Below are 23,041 nucleotides of genomic sequence, written 5' to 3'. Positions count from 1 at the left end.
GAAAAAAGTATAAATGCTGATGAATAAAATGTTATGAGTGAAGAGAAGAAAGAGGCACATACACCTGAAGTTTCAGATAATCGCCTGGGTATAGTTCAGTCAGGAGTGTCTCAGTAATCGCTAAAAAAACTGTTAAAATCGTATGACACATCAAGCTCTGTTGAGACAGGAGTCATGGGAAAGAGTTGTAACTGTAGAGACTTGTATTCGTGTCTTAACTGTGATTATCAAAGTTTCCTAACATATTAAATAAATCTAAGATAGAAAACAAGTAAAGGAAGTGTGAAAAGTACAATGCGATCGCGATTCTTTCCTGATATCGGTACTATAATCGGTGTAATCCGGGCAGTTCCTTCTTTCTCTTCTTCTTCTTATTATTATCATTACTTCTTCTTAATCAATCTTTTAAACAGTCCTTTTTAACCCGGGTCTTTTACGTCCAGGTCCTTTCTGACCCGTTACCGGCCTTTTTAACCCGGGTCTTTTCCGTACCGGTCTTTCTAAGAGTAAATTCCCTTGACAGGATTTAACGCGGGAAATGCGATGTTGTATAATTTTTAAAGACATTTTTGCATTATTCCATAGACTCGATTGCTATGTCTAATTTATCTCCTAACTGGAATCATGGATGACGAATTTGAATTACAGTATGCAGACGAAATAGATGCACTGGGAGATTTTGAACGTAAGGAAACTGATCAGTGAAGTTACGTGTAGGGTACTGGCTACTGCAGTTAGTTTCCTCTTATTTCCCCACTAGTCCTACAGGCTACAATGTAAAACCTCGACCCTGACATTATTGTTTTTGACGCCAAGACATACATATCAGAGTCGAGGTCTTACATTGTAGGACTAAATCTCCTGCCGCAGTTTTGATATTTGGATGTATTGTGGTCAGTTAATTGCCTGTCGAAAAGCACAGGGGCTCGTATCGTTGTTTACAATTGACCTGTCATAATAAAAATAATAATAATAATGAGGACTTTGTATAGCGCCTAATCTTTAGAAGCTCTAAGCGCTTTACAATATTAGACAACACCTATAGATAAAAAACATAATGATATGATTACAAAAACAAACACCAATGAAATTAGAAGACATAAAATAACATGCTGAGAATATTTAAGGTAGGAAACATTATTAGGTCTTTAAGTTAGTTCTAGAAGTCGAAATAAATGAGTTTTGAGAGCACTCTTGAATGAGATCACTGTGTCTTTGTGTCTAAGTTCAGTGGGCAATTCATTCCACGTTGCTGGGCCCTGGTATGCAAAAGAACGCTGTCCATATGACTTTGTTTTCATAGTGGAAATAATGAGTATATGATTGTCAGAAGAGGAGCATAATTATCTTGCTGGTGTGTAGACATGGGTGAGGTCGGCTAGGTATGTTGGACTAGAGTCCGACAGTGAAACGTAGCACAGAGAACAAATTTTGTGTGTTTGATTCTGGATTGAATGGATAGCCAGTGTAGGATACAGAGCGGTGGGGAGTTGTGCTCTGATCATACATGTACTATATAATAACTACAAGGGAGGACACTTGTCTCCTTGCTTGTGCGACCTATTTAAGAATAAACGGCGATATTTCAAGCTATGCATTGTGTAGCTTAATAAACTTGGTACTGATATTTAGCTCAGGCATTATACTGTGTATCCCTATCAGAAGTTTGACTTAATATCATACCTTTAAGAATGTCAAATCATTTTCCCATGCAGCTGCTCGACATGGCCGTGAGATACCGCTGAATGGAATACTATCCTCATTGGTTAAAAGAAAATGACGTCCTGTATTTAGTTATAACTTATTTTCAGTTGGCCAATGTGAAGGTAGTATTCCATTCAGCACATTGTTCTTGCATATTAACTGGGCGTGATCAGAGCCATGTCAAGTGGTAGTGTGGAAAAATGTGGTAGCTTGAAATATTGTGTGTTCCAATGTCGGTTAACATCAGAATGAATAGACAAAGTTACAGGAATATCTCGCACACTTGACAGCCTATATCAAAAGTCTTCCACTAATTTATGTGTAATTAATATACTTACTGTGCTGTCTTTCCGTTGACATACATTTTAATTTGTTGCAATGCAACAGTAGTTCAGGTATACCAAAGTATGTTTAAGTAGGTTCAGTTGGCGGATATGTTTCTTGAACGAAACAAAACATTGCTTATAGTTCCAATAGGCAGGATATCTTTTTATTCATTTCATTAAAGAATAATATTATAAAATTTAAGCAACGCTACTTCCAGTCATATTTGCATTAGGGATAGCCAATGATTATTGAAATGTTTTACAAATGAAAACATACTTTGGACCATGCAGACTTTTACAAATGAAAACATACTTTGCACCGTGCAGATTTAAACAAGGTAGAATAAGTTCTCAATATGAGTTTAATGTTGACAAAACAATAATCTGAAGGGAAAAAATAATAGTGACAAAATTACCTCAGATTACCCACATGACCCCGTTCTGACATAGGACTCTGTCATAATATAAAAGACTTGCATGATGTTGAAAAAAGCAATAATCTGAAGGGGAAATAAATTGTTGTGACAAAATTACATCAGATTCATGGCTTGACCAGTTATGACATAGGACCCTGTTTATCATGCAATTAAAGAATCTGATAAAATCAGTTTAATATAGATTTTTGTTTTCATTTATTAAGTTATTGTCATTCCTTTCAGTTATTTAAGTAAGAGTTTTAAGACATGCATCATCCCTTCTCCTTTATATTATAGTTTATACATTAATCCCTGTTAGTTTGTACCCCCTCTACCAATTACAATGATAAAAATCTTCAATGTGATTAAAAAAATACACTGAACTTCATTCATTGATTTATAATTTCTAACCTGACTGTGACCAGAATGCACGTTTTATGCCTAATGGAATTTCCATGCTAATAGGGCATCAGATTGCATACACTGTGGGCAAATTTGTTTTTCTCAGACAACAGTGACATAGTTCATCCTACTTGGTAACTGTCAGATAATTCCATAAATCATGTTGAAAGTTGGGAGTTATATCCCTTTGTACAGATGTACATAGAAATTACACTGCTTGTTAAATCCACATGATGGGCACATTTGTAGTTGTCATTCTATGCTTGACTCAACATTATGAGTATTGGAAGCAGGTGATGTAGTATACCACTCCCTCGATAACTTGCAAACCCGCTTATAAAGCAGGGTCAGGCGTGGATCCCATTTTTTAAATCAGAAAATACCCCAAAAATTGATCCGTATTTGTTGAACTTGAAGAAAATTGCGATCAAAATTGGTAACCGAAACTTTGATGTATCGCTTGTTTTATTGTTGAAAATGGTAGATAGTACCTGGAAATTTTAATCAACACTATGAAATATCAAATTTAAAAATAGGTCATACAATTCTTTATATTTTCTTTCCAAACGACATTCACAGTACACCGCAATTAACGATATGTAAAGAAATTTCGATCAATGAAAATATCATGTATGCCGAGTGGAGGCAGTACTTTAACCCTTTACCTCATGCAAGCGTCCTTGGATGCCTCTACTCCATTCGCATGGAAGCGCCTTTTGGCACTTCTACTCCATTCGCATGGAAGCGCCTTTTTACGCCTGATGTAAACATCATCCATTTTAAGCTGGTTTTTGTTGCGCCACCTTCGGGGAAAACCCCCTATTAGATACTACATTTATTTCTGCGAATGACAATTATGTCAGATCACGTGGTCACTGTTAATGATCTGGTCGATATCTGCTATTTAAAGTAACTGGGTCGTAATCTCCACTCTCCAGAATGGAGGTCGCGGATTTCATTCAGTACTTACGACGTTTTCATGATTAGAATCACAATTATGAAAGATTCAGTAACTTTGGTAAAGGCTCTGATATTGATGTATCGTATGTCAGGTGAACTCACTTAATTTGATCAATCGAACACTTATAAATGTTATTGTATATGTAACATAAACTACCTTAAATTAACCGACTCTTTCATAGCTGTGATCAAAGATAACAAGGCAGTCAAGCAAAATGAATACTTTGCAAAATAAAGAACTTGATTTCACAGATATGGACCATAGTGGGCAAGCGATTTTCAGAGAATTTCTGAACTGGCACTTAGAGATATCCTCAAGGATGATAAGAAGTTTCATTATTACTTCCAATGAAATCACGACATCAATATTATACTAATTGAACAATACAGAAATTGACTTTCAACGTAGACGAGTGCCTCATGAAATAAATGTCGCTTGGTTTTGAAAGAAAGGAATCTTGTTTGGTGGTGTGTCAACAGTTAGACTAGTTCCCTTCTCTGTGGACTCACGATTTGGCAGGATAATATTAAACACCAATACGGGAACCAGGCTCATGAAGAAAACAAAAAGCAGTGACATAATACACAGATTTTTTTGCATACACATGATGGTTGTTGAAACCAGTTGGAATGATCTTTTATATGTTGGACATTTTGAAAATAAATGTTATTTAAACAGAATGACAAACAACTTCATTAGAAAAAGTGCGTTATTAAAAGTTATTGTCGACGTGATTGTAAAATGAGGATTTAGTCAATAAATAGCCCAGTTCCTAATGCCGCTCCCCCCCCCCACAACAGGTTTCTCGATGTCAGAGCGATTTTGTTCAATTTTTGAAGGTCCCTCGGTAACTCGCACCTTGCATATAGTGCTGTCTATGTTTGTGAACCCCTTTGTGCATGAGTTATTGGGGGAGAGATGTAGTTATCTTCTATGTACATACATGTGTAGTTGTGCATCCACCCTATTGCTGAAAAATGGACTTGTCCAGGAACTGGCAAAGACCACTGAGCAAGGTCATTTTTACACTGAAAACTTCTATTTCGTATGAAACATGCAGACGATAACGGTGTTAGGGCGACCTTGTCATAATCAGGTTTGAAATTATAAATTAATTAATGAACCAAGTTCTGTGCATCTCTTTTATCTCATTTGTGCTTTTCGTTTTTTAAATTGGTAGCAGGGTACAAATAAATGGGGAGGTATATTCAGACTATAGGCCTAGCAACAGGTGATGAATTTTTAAGAATTTTAGAATAATTAAAACATGAAATGTTTTTTGCATAATTCAGATATGCTGAATTGAAAAATGAACTCATCTTCATGATATCATTTCAGACAAATTCAAAGGAAGCAATCAAACATAATCACTGTCCACCATGTTTAATTTTGATCTTTTTGCAGAATCTTGACCAAGTATTATTTCAAGCTGAAGTTTGCATATTTCTTAGATATGGTTATATGGAAATGTTGGGTGAACATTCAGAAATAATGTGTGTGTGAATTGGATTTTTAACGTAGCGTTAAAAAAAATTCAGTCATATCGCTACGATGTCTGCAGTGTGGCAGTTTATAGTGATGTCTAGCACTGAGGCATCATGCCGCAGACATGTAGAATGATGTCCCACCCTGTCACATTATCCTGACACCAGGCTGACCAGTCCTAACACTAATCTCTTAATACCGAGTGCCAAGCGAGTCGGCTGTTAGTACCATTTTTTGTAAGTCTTTGGTATGATGCGACCGGGGATCGAACCCATGACCTCCCACATTGGAGGCAGATGCTCTAACCATTAGACCACCGGAGCGATCATTCAGAAATAAGAATAAATAGACTTTTCCTATGTTCCAGTTACTTTTGACGCCTTTCTTTGCCTTTTTGTCAAATGCCATCCCCCACCCTGATCATGTTTGTTTGAAATACTATATTCTGGAGTCATAGACATTTTGAAATTATATGTTGCTTTTACAGTGTAATGTTTTATGCATAATTTTTGTTTGCAGCTTTCAAACTTCATCTTTATATCTTTTCAAATCAATTCACGACGTGCATTTAGACAGATACATCATCTGCCATTTTAATATTGGTCTTTTTTTGCAAAATGTTGACCTCATGATGGTTATTTCAAACTGAAATTTGCATATTTTCTACATATGGTATTATAGAATTGTTCGAGAACACTCGGTTTTAATATTTTAAAAAAATGACTTTGGGTACTTATGCTATTTTTAGTGCTGCCCTATCATTTATGCATGAAATAACATAATGACAAGTCATACACAAGTTGAAATCATGTCTTACTCTTAAAACTAATAGTGCATAGTCATTACAATGTTCTTGTACATATATATATATGTTGATCTGAAATCACAATTTAGTACACAACAATTGCCACTTTAGAATTTAGTTATAATAAAATAATTGCAACAACAGTGCAGTAATGTAAGATATTTCTTGTGTAATAAAGATACCATTATGACAGTTTTGTGGAAGGTCTGATACTAAATCATTTATAGGTAGATTGAACAGAATAGGGTTTAATACATAGCCTTGCATGGTGCCAATATTACAGGTGAATAATTCTTTACATTACACAGATATTGATCAAGTGATGTTTCAAAGCTTATTCTATCTCCACATTAAAACTACTAATATTAAAATTTCTTATTTGTCAATATTATTTAATATTTTCAAGTAATTGATGTAGTATTTAGAGAAGTACAGCTGCTTGTCAGTGTATGGTAGTACAAGAGTAAAGTACCATAACGTCATTAGTCACTTTGCATAGTGATAACCAGTAGTAGAGACTACTTTTAGTAGCAAATGTAATGAAGCACCAATTTTCATGAGGAGGTTTTCTAATTGATGTACCTTGTTTGAAGTATTGTCGAGTTCCCTGTAACTGATCATATGTATTATCAACTTGTCCCGTTTGTTTATTCTTGAATATACTATCATATATTTTATGTTCCGACTGATTTGCCTTTTATCATATCTGTCCATTTGAGCACAGTTAAGTACCTAATTTACTAGCTAATAAGTTGATGTCGAGTACAAATCAGATTTGCTACTTGTGTAAATTTTCTGTCCTTCATCATATACAAGTTGATGTTCAGTGTAAAATGAGGTCAGATCAATACATTGTCTTCGTTGTTTTTACTATTATGGTGTCATGAATATTAATGGTATCACTATATGCTATTCCAGAATAACAGAAACTAAGAGATTGATCACTGGCTCTAACATGCTTTTCCGATGGCTTTGCTTTGAAGAGAAAGATAGGGAGAGAGGTTTCAGTACAGTTGTAATCTGCATTGGTCAATTACCTGACAACTGTGATCTTTCTCATAGACGGGCAATATGATATTCCATTAACAGTTATAGGTTACTGCATTTGTATGGGAAAGTATGAATGAGTGTTTCAGATGGAAATACTGCATGACCTTGGGAGTGCAGTATATCCATCAGAAAAAACGAGTTCATATTTTCCCATATAAATGCAGTAACCTTTTCATTATATGCTCATTTTCTATTCTACCTATGGCTTAATTATGTAAACAAAAATACACTACACTAAACAAAGTAACTGAATGTATGCCGTATTCCAAACTAAATACACAAGCACAGATTCATTATTACGCAACAACTTTATTAATGCGCACATAACTCCACTCAGATAAATTTTAACTTAGTTGCGTCCTAGACATAACTTTCGAAAGAAAATGGTATTTTGGTGTACTTAAAATTGAAATTTGGAGTCATATTGTGAAAGAATGCTCATTGCAACAACTTTTCCATTTAATCTGGAATGAATAGATTTTGGTATTTTTGTCATTTCTGCGAAATTTTGTGATTATGGACTGGATTTGCCTGTGCCAATTCTACATGAAGTACATCGGATTTCAGGGGCGACGTAGCAGTGTGTTGACATCTGCAAGTGTGTTTCTGTTCTATCATTGAATGTTTGAAATCATAATGTGGGAAAATATGAAGTCTTTCAATTGCAATTGTCAAAAAGATGCTATCGAATATAAGGTTTATTTCATTTTTACTGCAGTAAGAAGGATGTAATTGCACTTGGAATATAGTCGAAATTACAGTACAATTTTGAAATGTGTAATGGAATATAGTCGAAATTACAGTACAATTTTGAAATGTGTAATCAAGTTTGAGAACCCATGACATAGCCCATATAATTCAGATTTGCAGCATGAAGAAAGTACATTTTGAGGAATTTCAAGGTGTAAAACTGAGTATATTTTTTGCCATTCTTATTACCAGCTAAAGAAGACATTTAATGCCTTGTCACTTGCATGTTATTTGTAGGTACCCAGCAATTTTATGAAATCTAATTAAGTATGCTACAGCTTGGTCAGGTCATTCCAGCTGACATGTTTGAGGGCAAGATTCAGCAGACTTGATCAAATCAGTGAGACTGTCAATACGGAAATGAGGCTACCCATAGGGTATTGTGAATAGGGTGCGTATTTTGTAAGTTTCTCAACCAGTGACACCTTTTGTTCTTGCTGATAGAAGTATCAGAGCAATTCAAAGTAACATCTAGCATGAGCAAAATCGGACCAAATGCTGCTTAACTACATGAAGTGTATATGAACTTGCTTATAAACGATAATCTTATTTTGTTGGGAATGGAAAGACTGTTGTACTTGCAAAGAAAATAACACAGCATGTTAAATGGTCATTCATGGGAGTTAACTTAAATATGGTCTGCTGGATATAAATATTGTGAATATTTTAATTATATATCTTTGAAACTAAAGTAGTATGGTATATACAGACCTGCCAACCCTACTGAAAAAATCAGGAGAATCCCAATTTTTGGACATCGCTCCCGATTTCCTGATTTGTAAGAAATAATCCCAATTTATCAACTCCTTGAAGAAACATCTGTATTTTTTTTAGAAAAACATCATTTTCCGTTTCCCTGTTTATGTTTTTTGTGTGTCTGGTATGTTTCTTAGTACTTTACCATAGCCGGCTTGATTTCCAGTTTTCATCCGCCAATGCAAGGAAATTGTCTCACAGTGTGGTTTTCTTTATCCAACCCCATCAGCAAATCTCAGCATCATAATGGATACATTTCTTAGCAAGAAGTTTGCTTTCATTCGTCCATCGACTCGTGGGACCTATCATGCATTCTGTTACTGAAAATTGGCTCTTTGAATTGTAGATTTGGTAAAGCTGAAACTCTTTGCAGATCATCAGTGTTGATTCCTTCCATTCGGTTGGAGAAAATAGCTAGGTCTTTAAACAATACTACAGATTGCTTAGAAACATTAGCAATGCTTGCATGAGTAAGTAAGTCATCCTTTAGTGGGTTGCCTCCAGGGAAAAAAAGGATGGATCTGGTCATCTGTTGTTTCCAACCCTTGGAAGATTAATGCTATCAATACTTTCAATACTGCATAGCAACAGCAATGCTGAGAGAGCCTTCTTACTGGTCAGAAAAAACAGAACTAGCCAAAGAGCCAGCCTGTCAGCATCAACCCTCAACCCTGGAATCTATTCTTGTTAGCAAATTTGACACCCAAGGACAAATAAATGATGGACTTTTGCAGAAATGCAAATCTGCAACATACAATGGACTGAAATAACAAAAGTAGACATCTTTATCATGATATATACACCTTACTCTTGTACCTCCTGATTTTATACTCTGCCTCCTGATTATTAATGGTAATTTGGGGGCAAAATCCTGATTTTGATTATTTTCAATGTTGCCAGGTCTGTATATATTTTTATAGTTTCCATTTACAGTTTATTACTGTTTTGTCTCTGATAGAAGTTTCAGCTAAACGAGCAGTATGGTACAAGAGATCATGTAATAGGGTTGAATTTTTTCTCATATCGGAGCATGTTTTATTTTGATTATGAGGTGCAAAAAGAAAAAGGCGATGGAATACATTTCTGTCTATTCTAATCAACAAATAATCAGATTTAAACAACACTATTACTAGTGCATGCTGATTTAGCACAATTCCATCAGATGCATGTGAGTTTAATACTGTTGATGATGTATATATTTTAAAATCTTCCTCAATGTTGGGTTTTAAACTTATATATTTTTTCATACACGATCTCTTCCCCAAAATATATTTTATTTTAACACATATTTCTTATTTTGAAAAAGATTTTTTTTACTTACTAAAATTTTATTTGACATACGATACGGCGATTTGAATGACAAACTCTAATCCATACGTGTTGATTTGGAGTACAAGATGAATCCTGGTCAAATAGTTTTAACTTATAGACCAGCAAATATAGTATGACCAAGTGACGTCACTACGTGAATTGATAAAAAGTTCATATTTATATCAAAATCGTTTAAATCAAAGTTTGTTTTGCTTAATATTAATATCAGGATGTACATCAGTATATATTCTGAAAGCATGTTAATATTTGTGTTGTTTGGTTTTGGGGTTTCTAGTTTCTGGAATCTAGTTGATTCCGGGCATACCTATAAAAGACAGAAGAACATTCCCTCTTCTTCATCCGGTTTTTATGGCTTTTCTTCCAGATATCACAATTTAGGACAAACATTTAAACAGCATCTGTTTAAGCCCCTCCAGAAGGAGAGTATTGATGTTCGCAAGGCCATTCAACTTCCTCTGGTAGAGAGATGACAGAAAGTTCTTGTGTCCCTAACAGCGTTCACACTTCAGGTAGTGGGTTGCTCCTTCCTTTTGGGGAGGTAGAGCACTGCAATAGCAGGTTGCTCCCTCCCTTGAAGGAGGTTGAGCACCATGACAGTTGGTTGCAACCTCTGTTTAGGGAGGTTGAGCACTACATTATTGGATTGCTACCTCCAGTCAGGGAGGTTGAGCACCGCAATACATATTGTTCCTCTGGCAACGTGTTGGCCCCTTCCGTATGGGAGACAACACATCACACCCATGATGAAGATGAGGTCTTCTCCATCTGTCACTCATCGACCTCACAGGACAGGGACAGGGCCATAGCCAGGACTGTGCTTCCCCCTCCACCATCCCACCCTGTGCAGGATTTACAATCCATACACAGGATTGAGGCTAGGGATGGGGACCATTTTGGTATCCCCCCTACCTAATTATACCTATGAACCCTTATGGGATGTGGGGCCTTCCACCTCAGGGACCTTGCCCCCATGGACTACTGGACCTTGCCATACCAATCAAAGGGATGCTGTGGCTTGTGTCCCACCATTACCTCATGTAGTTGTTTCCTTTCGGACGGCTACAGGTGTAGGTAGACGTACTCGTCTCCCCTCCACACCTCCTGATCAACCAGGGACTGTGACACATAGGACTCCTATGCCCCCTCCATCAATGGACATAGTGATGTCCAGCCACTCTCCAACTCAGAGTATCATTGACTGTGAAGATGACAATGCTTTCTCCATCCTCATTGATAATGAGTTTGAGGCAGAAACTGTGGCAATGACACCTTTTCTCAGGCCCACTTTCTCATCTCAGGTGGATGAGGAAGAAGAGAAGGTCTGGTCCTTTGATGAGGCAGTAAATGAGGTTAACCCCACTCCACCCACCCGACTTGTGCCCTAAACCATCCAGCACACAGTTCAAAAAGATCCTTTCCAGTTTGGAAAAAAATCTCTGGGGTACCACCTCAACCAGACCTATTGTCCCACATTCATCTATGATTGAGGAAGTATCAGGGAGGTTTTCATAAGGCCAAAATATTGCTCGACAACATAGAGGGTGGTCTGTTCCTCTCTCTGCATTGAGACCTCTTATCTCTTCTTCAAGCTACTGGGTACATTCCCCAAAGTGACCTGTTAAGCCTCCTCTTTTGGACGCTGATGTGGCCAAAGTCGGTATTTTTTCAGGATCTTGGACATGCTTTCCCATCAAAACAATTGATGCCATGGAACAGAAAACCTGGTTACTTGTAACAATATGTGTCCTCTCCAGTTCCTCGTTCTGGCAAGGTGGAAACCTCAGAGATTCTGTTTCAACTCTGATCCCTCTAGGATCAGTTTTTCACCACCATTTACTTTGGATGAATCCAGACAGATTCCTGATTGGGGTTCCCATGGATGCACCTAAATCCCATTCCTATCTGTTCGCAGGTGTGTCAGATTCGGGCTGAGGGGCCCATTTAAAGTTGGAGGACATTATTCTTTACGGTTCCTGGACTCAAGCTGAATTGTCTCTCCACGTCAACAACCTAAAAATGAAAGCAGACTAAGCCATCCTCACAAAATGGTCTCTTCACCACTCAGTAACAGAGTCCCTATTTTCCCTTTGGAGAAGACCTCTGGTGGACCTATGTGCAAACAAGCTCAACAACAAACTTCACTTTTACGTGTCTCCTGTCAGAAAGCATTCAGCTTCCTGTGGGATCACCTATTCATATATGCCTTCCCACCTTTCCGACTGCTGCCACAAGTTCCGATCTTCCACTGCTCAGATCTGCCCCATTGTGGCCCCAACGACCATGGTTCTCCTGGACCTCTTGATAGCTTGACCCAGGTCTCTACCACACAGGACAGACCTCCTGTCACAACACCAGGGATCCCGTATCCACAACAACCCAGACATTCTCCACCTTAATACCTGGCTCATCTCAAACGATCACTCCTCCAGTTGCATCATTCAAACCAGGAGAGCTTCTACCATCAAAGTTTATGATGCCGGGTGGAGAATCTTTTGTGATTGGTGCAGTAGGAAACATGTTGATCCTATCAGTCCTTCTGTAATGTCCATTGCTGAATACACTTAAATTCTCACAGGTCACAGGCATCAGTTCAGATCCACACCTTGCCAGTCTAATGAAGTTTTTTGAGCTTCAGAGACCTGTCTCTCATTCCATAGCGATTTCTAGTCTCAGTAAAATATGCACAGGGGATATTCAAGATAGACATTTATGCCCTGTGCATGCTGTTCACTTCTATCTTAATGTCTCCAGAGTGAAAAGAAATTGTAGGAAATATCTCTTTCTCCCTATTAAGGGCTCTGTAGACATTTCAACTGCCACTATATCCTGGTGGATTGTCATGACAATCAAACGAGTCTATCGAGACCTAACCTTTATGAAACTTAAAGCCCATGAGGTTGCTACCTCATGGGCCTACTTTAATCATTCCTCTCTAGAGGATATTATGAAAGCAGCTTTTTGGCACTCCCATAATACCTTTTCCTACTTTTACCTCCAGTCATTAGCACAACAGATAGCAGACATTTTTTCTCTGGGTCCCATTGTTATGGCACAGTATGTTACTCAGAGAGACACAAACATTCTATAGAAGTGGACCTCTTTTTCTATGGTGAGTTCATTTAATTTCTCTGTTTTTGATCAGTTTGACATCAGCCTACCCACCTTACTGACAAATTCAGCTAAGCAACAGCGACAGGATAAGTAATTGCTGCTATAAACACATTAACCCCCTGGAGGTTTTTGTCATTTTCGTCTGAAATTCGACTAGGAAACGCATTTTGAAAGCTATTTCTGAATACATCCTAATACATCAACTTCCAGGTGATTTTCCAATAACCTAATGCCTATTTGTGTTAGAAACATTGTTTTTCTTTGGCTATTTGGCTCGTGCATGAGCAGAACGGTTATATTATTTTTTTTTTGTTGCTGAACGGTACATCTACCTTCTGCGCATGACCTGCAACAGAGTGGTGTGCAAAAGGTTAGAGGGTCATATTGGCTTTTTTTCCACTCTGAGAGGATGTATTCACATCATACAGACAATATATTTTCGGCATGAAAATAGATTAGCTAAGCTAAGCAATAGTGACAGATAAGTATTGCATAATTAAAATTAGTTTTGCCCCCCCCACTACATTTTGAATTGCTGATGCATGCGTAGAAATCAGTATCAGCCGATGATTGTAAATAGTGAAAATGTGGCAGAGTCACAATGCTGAAAATCTGAATATTAAGAGAGAATGTGTTTTTTCAGATGTCTGTGTTACTTCTTAAGAGAATAGCTGGATTTGTGTGTGCGTGTTTGTGTATATAGGTTCATAACATTTGTAAATATTTGATATTTTAAAATTAATCATTTTAAGCTTCTGCATTGCATGATATTATGTTTTATTATGGACATCATGTTCCATCATACCATGTTTGTGCTTCCACAGTGATAACATTTGCCATGAAAATCTCATTTTCTATTGCAGTAGACACATTATTTTCATTGGACATTGTTTATTGCAAAATTTGCATAATTTGCATTGTTTCTTGAAAACGGGTTTGGAGATAAATGAGAAACATTTAAGGTAACTTTCATTGGTAGGGAAATTGCTTTATGTTATTTGCAATTTATGTTATTTGCAATTTGCTTCATGCATATGTCATCCTACTCAACATTTGCATTAATAGTCTTGTGACTACCCAAATCTCGCAGCTTACATGTCCATGATATTTTTATTGATATCACATGATTTCCATGTTGTTCTTGGAATAAATATCTTCAAAAATTGTGTCCTTTTTTCTTTTTTTTATACAAACTGTTCATGACTTTAATTTAGTGTTTTTGTATTTTTTTAAGCAACAAAATTGGAAAGGTATCTGTTTTGTTGAAATCACATATTTGTTTTCTTGCACCTATTCATTCTTTATATAGCGCCAGGTCTGTTTTTCCAACCTGAACCTTTTTGCAAAATGCCTCTTTTTGTTTCTCGCTTACGTCAACATTTGTCCAAATTACAGCCAAAAGTGAAATGGGAAACTGGTACTGTATTACTGCTTCATATTTGAAAGGTACTATAGTATGCTACTGACTGGTGTTACAACTCTAAGGTTTTAAACTAAGTAACAAAAAAGATCTAAAACCCACAAGTTTTGTAAAATTCAAACAATAATTTATTTCCCTAGAATACAAAGTGAAAAATTCAGTATCATGAATTAAATCCCAAATAGTCATAAACGTTTTATCACAAGTCCAAATGTATGAAGTTCAAACTGAATTCCAGTGGTATTCTAATTAAATTCCAATATTGAATGTGTTGATATGCCTGTAGTCTTGAATGTGGTAATGTGCCAATGGCCTGAAGTGTGATGGTGTACTAAGTGCTTTGATGTATCACAATAACATAATCCAGAAACGTTCTTGTCAGAATTCAGCATAATTTCAGATTAATGTTTCTGTCCAAAAATATTATTGATGAGCACTTTATATTTCCAGTGAATAATAATTTAAAGAAATGATTCCACCCAAATGAAAAACAGCTTAACATGTCAATAAGACTGATTCTGCTTTAAGATGTTAAGGCAAGAATGAGTAAATTCTCAAGTAAACAACATTATATAAAAGGTTAAGACAAAAAAAATAGAACCAGGATTAGGGTCAAAAGTTCATTTCTATAACATTATAAGTTGTCAACAAGATAATGTCAGTTACTAAAATTATAATCAAGAACATGGCAAACATCTGGTACATCAGTTTTTTTATGGGAAATTCCAGTGTCCTAGCCTCATATTAAGATTAAAATAAACATGTTTACCTCCATTGATAATGATCCTAATATTAGAAATATTGCATATGTATTATGTTGTTTCCAAAATCAATGTCCCTAGTCAGGTACACGGGGTACTTGATTTTGGACAAGGTTAGTACAAAATACAAATGTATATAACAGATAATCATTAAGAAAGGCCAGCAAATAATACAAATTCAATATACATAACTCTGGTTATAGCATTCATGTTAAAAGGTACAATAATTTAACTTTTGAAAAGTTCATAACTGGTTAATACGCTGATCCTACCATCAGTAACTTAAATCACCTATAGTCGCTAATTAATCAACAGTATTACTATTGGTAAGATTTTAAATTTTTGCATATAACTAACTATGCATTTGATTTCTTTTAAAATCTTTACTGTCGCATATATCCGTTGCTAAGGAAAGATGAAAAAAGAAGAAAGTACAGAGAAAAATCATGACAGGTATTTTACCCCTGCAACTTTTTTGGTTGAGTACCTATAAAACATGATTTTAAAACAATTTAATCTTGACTCATAATTTTACAGTAATAATATTTCAATGTCTTGGGGAAAATGCTACCTCTCTCTCTCCAATAGGGTTGTTGTTTAGTCTGTATCCTGCTGGTCAATGTAGTATACATAAATAATTTACAATTGGTTTGATTCATTGCCATGTTCAGATAGCTGAAGGTTGCCAACAGAAACAAATATCACATTTTCAACAACTTCCCACCTGTTCAGCTAACCAGTGGAATTGCATACTACTGGGTCATAGGTCTTCTGGATGTAAAGGTCAAAGGTAAAAGATACTATTTCCAAATGTTAGTGTGTTGACCAAGTAATTTTGTACGGCTTATTAATTGAAGCTTTTGCCTCGTGGGGCAAGCATTATGGGATGTGATTACTTAATCAGATTGACAAACATTCACATGTCATGCATTAAAATTCTCCATTCTATCATAATTTTTCTAAAACTCCGTCTTTTGAAAATCTTGGGAATAAATGTTAACATTGATATGCAATTAACATTGGTCTTGTAACAAAGATAGCAGTCAAGTAGGGTTTTAATTGCCCTCAAAATAAGCAGCCTGACAGGATAAAAACAAAGGTGACTTTTCAAGGCATACATCAGATTTTGTAGACAATAATTCAACTTTTGAAAACTTTGTAATTTTTTTTTTTTTTTTTTTTTTTTGATCTTCAGGTGCTTGTACTGATCTTGTTTGTATAATTTTCAGAATAAATAGTAAGTCGCCCCCCCCCCCCCCCCCCCCCCGATAATACTTGTAACAAGTAGTTGGTTGGAACGGTGTGCATTATACACAGGAATGTATCAGGGTTGACACTTTATTTTCAGGCAAGTTTTACCTATCACAGGATGCCGTTTCAGCCACAGTATACTAGTTGTACTACCATACATGCCAAAGCTACAAGAAAAATGAACAGAATGCAAAACATTGAGAAATTTTAAAAAACACATTTTCACAAGAACATTTTAATGGTAAATACACCCTTTTAAGATGGGAATTTCATAAGTTTCTGGAACATTTTCAGGAAAACTTTTGTTTTTAAAAAGAAGCGGGGGAAGAATGGGGCATTTATATTATTGGTTGTACTTGTTTGGTCCAATATGACAATTTACATTGCAGTATGGACATTTTTTATTAGGACATCATGTCTTTTGGTGGTGGTAGGAATTTACTTAGAACTAGATTAAATATTCTTGCTTTACAATTGTTGGATAAATTTATATTGCTGACATGTTATCATTAAAGAATAAAAATAATCAGTTCACTGTACAGAATGGAAGTTGTCAACTTGCTCTTTTTATCTGTATTTAAATAAAGTAAATATCTGTCCATTGTTTCATTGATTAATTTTATTGTCCTTACAAACAGCTTGTTTAATGATACATGTAATTTAAGAAGAAAATATACGCTAAATTTGCTCATTTTTATTGTTATATTACAAATATTGTTCTGACATCGTGACTGTCGGTTAATGCTCCTTATCAGTAAAAATTACCCTTTTGGTAAGAAGTACCCTTACTGTCCACCTACCTCTCTGAAGCAAATGTCTGGATGCATCACTGGTTCCACTGAAAATGACTGGAGTATGGCGAGAACAACCAAGATAAGAAACGTTTACGAATTAATTCACATAATATGCCTTCATTGTAGCAATGACTTCCTCCTGAACAAAAAATGTGCTTATATGTAGTGGTCACTGTTGGTATACTTCAGTGGTCACTTTAATTGGTGGGAAGCCATCATTTTTGTTTAGGAAACACCTGGCTGCTGACCACAGAAAACAGATGACCATTCTATATACAATGTTTATATAGGAAATCTCCAAGAGAAAAATTTGAATTTCTGTTGAGACCAGGTGACCACTGTAAAATGTTAATATAATATCCATAAAATAATATCGATATAACTTCATTAATAAATTTACTGCAGTAGTTTAAAGGAATGGAGTTGTGATGATATAATAAGGAAGTAATAAACAAATAAATAATAAAAAGGACCTCTTGAAAATTCAGTGGGTCCCATAAACTTGACCTAGGGAGGCCCTATGGGCCCCATAATCTCCACCAAAGAAGACCGTAAGGGCCACTTATTGGAAGCTGTTGAAAGCACTGCAGTAGCACATGACCAATCAAGGGTACCTGTAGTCGATTCTGTAGGGTAATGCTAATTTCTTGCCAAATATTAACCATTGCCACAATTTGACATTTCAAAGGTATATTGAATTCATAGGTACTTTCCGTTTATGAAAAAATAGAGGAAGGAAGGATGCACAATTTTTGAAGCTTATATAAAAGGAATCTATTTTAGCCATTTTTAGGCTCTTTGAGAAATAATATATTTTACATTTTTAATACAGCAGCAGATATTTTAAAACAGCTATTGCGAAAGAGGGACCAGCAGAATGATATTGATTAGACTGTATCATGTAGCAGGTGCCTGTTCAGTTCTTGCATCATATTGCATATTACAAAGAAACGTTCATTTGTTATTTTTTTAATATTTTTTAGCTCCAGAAGAAATTATTTTAAAGCCCAAGAGGTCCTTAAATTTTACCACACCAAACCATAAGTCAGAGACAGATAAAGATGATGAGCTTGAGGGTTTAGTTCCTCTAAAAAGCCCACAGGAGCGCCTAAATGGTTCTACCCATGATAGAAAAAGTGATGCTGGCATCACAGGGACATCTGTTTTTGGAAAGAGACGAGATAAGAAACGTGCAAGAGATGAAGAGTTTGCTATTGCCTTGGAGGATAGTGAAATGGAGTTTGTGGAAGATGAACTTCTACCTGAAACAGGTATTACATTTAACATTATGATCTATATTTCTCTTTTAAAGTCGAGCAGCCTGGTTCAACCAGGGGGTGGGGGAATTGCATTTTGGTGCAAACTTTACTTGGAATGAACAGTAGGGGCTTGATGATTCACTGATGTATCAAGAAAAGAGATCTACCTTATAAAAATTACATTTTAATCTTCAATGGCTTCTTCATTCTATAAATGTGTATTGTTATTTATTGTGTCATGTCGTTGCTATACATATAAATATGTGGCACAGGTTAATCATTTCAACTCTAATTAATAGGAAAGTGTAAGTTACATCTCCTTGCACTGCCAGCCTTCAGGTCAGAGTATTTTAGACTCTGCTTTATAGAAACTGGTTGAAGGTCATGTAGGAAGTTATCTATAATAATAATAATAATAATGACCTTATTTAAAGAGGATAACACATTTAGCTAAAAACTAATCTACCTTGAGGCCCTCATACAAAGGAATTTATTTATTTAAGCTGCATCTCTGAAGCCACTGGATATATTGGGTTTGGAAGAAGGAAATAGAGTGGGCATTTCTAATCTCAGCTGGAATACTATTCCAGAGCAGAGTTCCAGAGTATTGGAAACTTTTTTTAAATAACTCCTTATTTGGTTTGGGAATTTTATACTGTTTGGTAGACATGGATCGCAGGTGGGGAGTATTACCAGGTAGCCTATACTGGAATAGTGATTGTAAATATTCAGGAGCACTATTCTGAGATATCCTGTACATTAATTTGGCTTTTCTCAAACAGATTCGGTCTTTAATAGGTAATATTTTTAACCTACCAGCTAAACTTTCCTTGCTTTCTTTCTGGATTGATATTAGCCCAAATGCTCTTTTTTGAAGATGTGCCAGCTTTGCTATGTTTTTATCATTTGAATTACCCCATACTGTACTACAGTAGTCCAAATAGGGTTGTATGTAACTGTTATAAAATAGTTTCCTGTGCCTTTCAGGGAGAAAATGTCTTATCCTACTGAGAAGCCATAAACTTGAATTGACTTTTTTACTGGTATGTTTGATATGTTCAGTCCATGATAGGTTATTATCTACCAGAACACCAAGTAGCCTATCATTACAGACTATTTGCAGATTTGTATCCTTCCATGTCAGACATAGTTCATCACTATCAAGATTTGTCCTTCTTTGCCGTGTTGAGATAAGTAATATTTTAGTTTTACCAGTATTTACCACCATGCCATTACATGTGCACCAGTTTTCCAGTTTGTTTAGTGCATTCTGTAAAGAAATTTCGAGCTCATGCTTTGTGTTTTGGATGTCTGACAATGTTGTGTCATCTGCATAGAGATCTGTAGATGATATTGAGTCTCTTAGTAAAAGTGGTAGGTCATTAATAAATAAAATGAATAGTAGTGGACCTAGAATTGAGCCTTGTGGTACTCCATATCTAACTGTTTCAGGTTCAGACAGAACATTATTTATGTAAACATGTTGTGTTCTCTCATTTAAGTATGAAGTAAACCATCTAATTGTTCTTTCATCACACTGGTAGATTTTCAGTTTCTTCAAAAGGATTTCATGATCCACCATGTCAAAAGCTTTCCTGAAATCTACAAATACAGTTCCTATTATTCTACCTTGGTCAAGTGCTTGAAGCCATTTATCAGTTAGGGAGATCAAGGCAGTCTCACAGGAATGGTTCTGTCTAAAGCCTGATTGATTAGGGTGTAACTGCAAGTGTTTGGTTAAATATGACATGAATGAGTCATGGACATGTTTTTCAATCAATTTTGACAAGTTTGGTAGTATTGAGAGTAGTCGGTAGTTATCAGCATCATCCTTAGAACCAGATTTGTGAATAGGAGTTACTTTTGCAGTTTTCCATATTTTGGGGACAGATGAGGTTGCAATACTTAAATTAATTATGAATGTTATGCTATCTACAATAGCAAAGGCAGAAGATTTAATGAGTCGTGGACCAATCTGATCAAGTCCTGTAGCTTTCTTGGTATCAAGTTCACTGAGACATTTTTTAACAAAGTTTTTTGACACTGGTGGGATAGAGAAACATACCTCCTTTGAGATTTTACTGCTGCAGAACTTTTTCAGTTCATTAAAGTTGTTTTCTATCACTGGCTCTTTTAACTTTGTGGTAATGTTGATGAAAAAATCATTGAAAACATTTGCAATGTCAGTTTCATCAGTGACTATGGTGTCATTTACCAGAAGTGAGTGAATTTTATTTGTCTGTTTTTTGTGCGTTCCTCCAGTGAGTTCATTGAAGACTTTCCAAATGGAGTTTGTGTTGCTCTTTTTGTTTTCAAGCAAATGATTGATAATAAGTTTTTTTAGCTTTTTTGATCATACTTGTTATTTTATTTCTCCATACTTTATATTGTGCATGGTTTTCCATAGCCTTGAATTTGTCTCGTGTTTTCATAGCATCTAGGATTTCAGTAGTAAGCCAATTAGGTTGAATATCAGTCTTTACTCGATGTACTTTCAGTGGTGCATGCTTAGATACTACATCCATAAATAAGTCAGTCCACACCCTCATGGCTTCATCTATGTCATCCAAATTTTGGATCATACTCCATGGAACTTTATATAGGTCATTGAGAAATTGTTCTTCATTAAAAGTTTTGAACGATCTGTAAGTGATCGTTTTATGTGTATTTTTCTTATTTTTCTTGCATTTAACCTTTCTTGTCAAAAAAGTAGGATAGTGGTCACTAAGACCAACATTTGGTACATTAACACAAGCCACATTGTCTGGTAGGTTAGTATAAATGTGATCAATAAGAGTGCTTGATTTTTCTGTTACCCTTGTAGGCTCATTTACCAGCTGGTCTAGGCCTAATGATTCAATAAATTCCATCCAGTTGTTCCTTATTTGAGTATTGAGAAGGTCCTTATTTATATCTCCGAGTATATATGTTTCTTTCTCCTGTGCTAGAACATTTTCTATTTGTTTCAAAAAGTTATCATTCCAAAATGCTTTGGAGGAAGGTGGTCTATAAATGAAACCAGCTAGGAAAGATTCTGCATTATTTTGAAAAATTTCCACCCAGATACTCTCAATTTCATGTGACTCCAAGTCAAGTCGCCTTTTTACATTTACATCTTCCCTAATGTATACAACAAGACCCCCCCCCCCCCCCCCCGCTGTCTCTCTGTCCCTACGAAATGGTTTATTGTAGCCTTGACAGTGATATAGATCATCATTGTGGTTAGCATTTAATTTGGTTTCAGTGAGTCCTAAAACATGTATATTATTTTCCTTGGAAGACAACATTAACTTAATCTGGTCTATCTTTCCCACTATACCTTGTACATTTAAGTGACCTAAAACCTTTTGTATTTAGTTTCATATCAATTACATGTATGTCATCATGCAATGGGGTACTCACTGAGATTGTCTCCATACTGCTTTTATCATTCTGACATCCTATTTCTATATTTAAATGTTCATATATATTAGCATCTTCAAAGTCACATACAAACCCTGAAAATCCATTTACATTTGCATCTACAATAGTGTCCATTGAATAGTTAGAGTCAAGAGTCCCACTGGGTACATTTAGTTTTTTTGTAAATGAAGCGTTGGCATTCTCCTCTTTGCCAGCTTCCTAATATGTATACATTGATGGACAAAGTCTTTGTTTGTGTCCATATTTATGGCACCTAAAACACTCGATCTGTTTGCCATGATGGCATACCTGTGTCTATGAAGATTAGGGTAAAATAAATAACAATTTTTATATTTAGTCTCTCTGCTTTTCAGAAACTGGTTGAAGGTCATGTAAGAAGTTATCTGTGAGGATTAGGATAAAATAAATAATGATTTGTATATTTAATCTCTGATTTACAGAAACTGGTTGAAGGTGATGTAGGAAGTTATCTATGAGGATTAGGATAAAATAAATAACAATTTTTATAGTTAGTCTCTCTGCTTTACAGAAACTGGTTGAAGGTCATGTAGGAAGTTATCTATGAGGATTAGGATAAAATAAATAACAATTTGTATATTTAGTCTCTCTGCTTTACAGAAACTGGTTGAAGGTCATGTAGGAAGTTATCTGAAGATTAGGATAAAATAAATAACAATGTGTATATTTAGTCTCTCCGCTTTACAGAAACTGGTTGAAGGTCATGTAGGAAGTTATCTACGACGATTAGGATAAAATAAATAACAATTTGTATATTTAGTCTCTGCTTTACAGAAACTTGTTGAAGGTCATGTAAGAAGTTATCTATGAGGATTAGGATAAAATAAATAATGATTTGTATATTTAGTCTCTCTGCTTTACAGAAACTTGTTGAAGGTCATGTAGAAAGTTATCTATGAGGATTAGGATAAAATAAATAACAATTTGTATATTTAGTCTCTGATTTACAGAAACTGGTTGAAGGTCATTTAGGAAGTTATCTATGAGGATTAGGTTAAAATAAATAATGATTTGTAT

The 23,041-nt window shown here is 35.6% G+C and overlaps 1 protein-coding gene across 2 annotated transcripts in view; it reads left to right on the top strand.

Moving 5' to 3' along the window:
• Window positions 1–528: 528 nt before the first annotated feature.
• LOC149802535 (chromosome transmission fidelity protein 18 homolog) overlaps window positions 529–23,041 on the top strand; it is a 121,933-nt gene continuing 99,420 nt past the window's right edge. For both annotated transcript variants that reach the window (XM_089951778.1, XM_089951777.1), the window contains exons 1-2: window positions 529–685; window positions 18,308–18,595. In XM_089951778.1, coding sequence (XP_089807904.1) covers window positions 625–685; window positions 18,308–18,595 — 349 coding nt within the window. In that variant the 5' untranslated portion in view covers window positions 529–624. The remainder of the gene's footprint in view (window positions 686–18,307; window positions 18,596–23,041) is intronic.

This window comes from Sinohyriopsis cumingii, chromosome 3, assembly GCF_028554795.1.
Source record: "Sinohyriopsis cumingii isolate HCF-2022 chromosome 3, ASM2855479v2, whole genome shotgun sequence".
NCBI classification, from domain to species: Eukaryota; Metazoa; Mollusca; class Bivalvia; order Unionida; family Unionidae; genus Sinohyriopsis; species Sinohyriopsis cumingii.
Note: the sequence above shows the minus strand (reverse complement) of the source record. Positions and strands in the feature narration are given on the sequence as shown.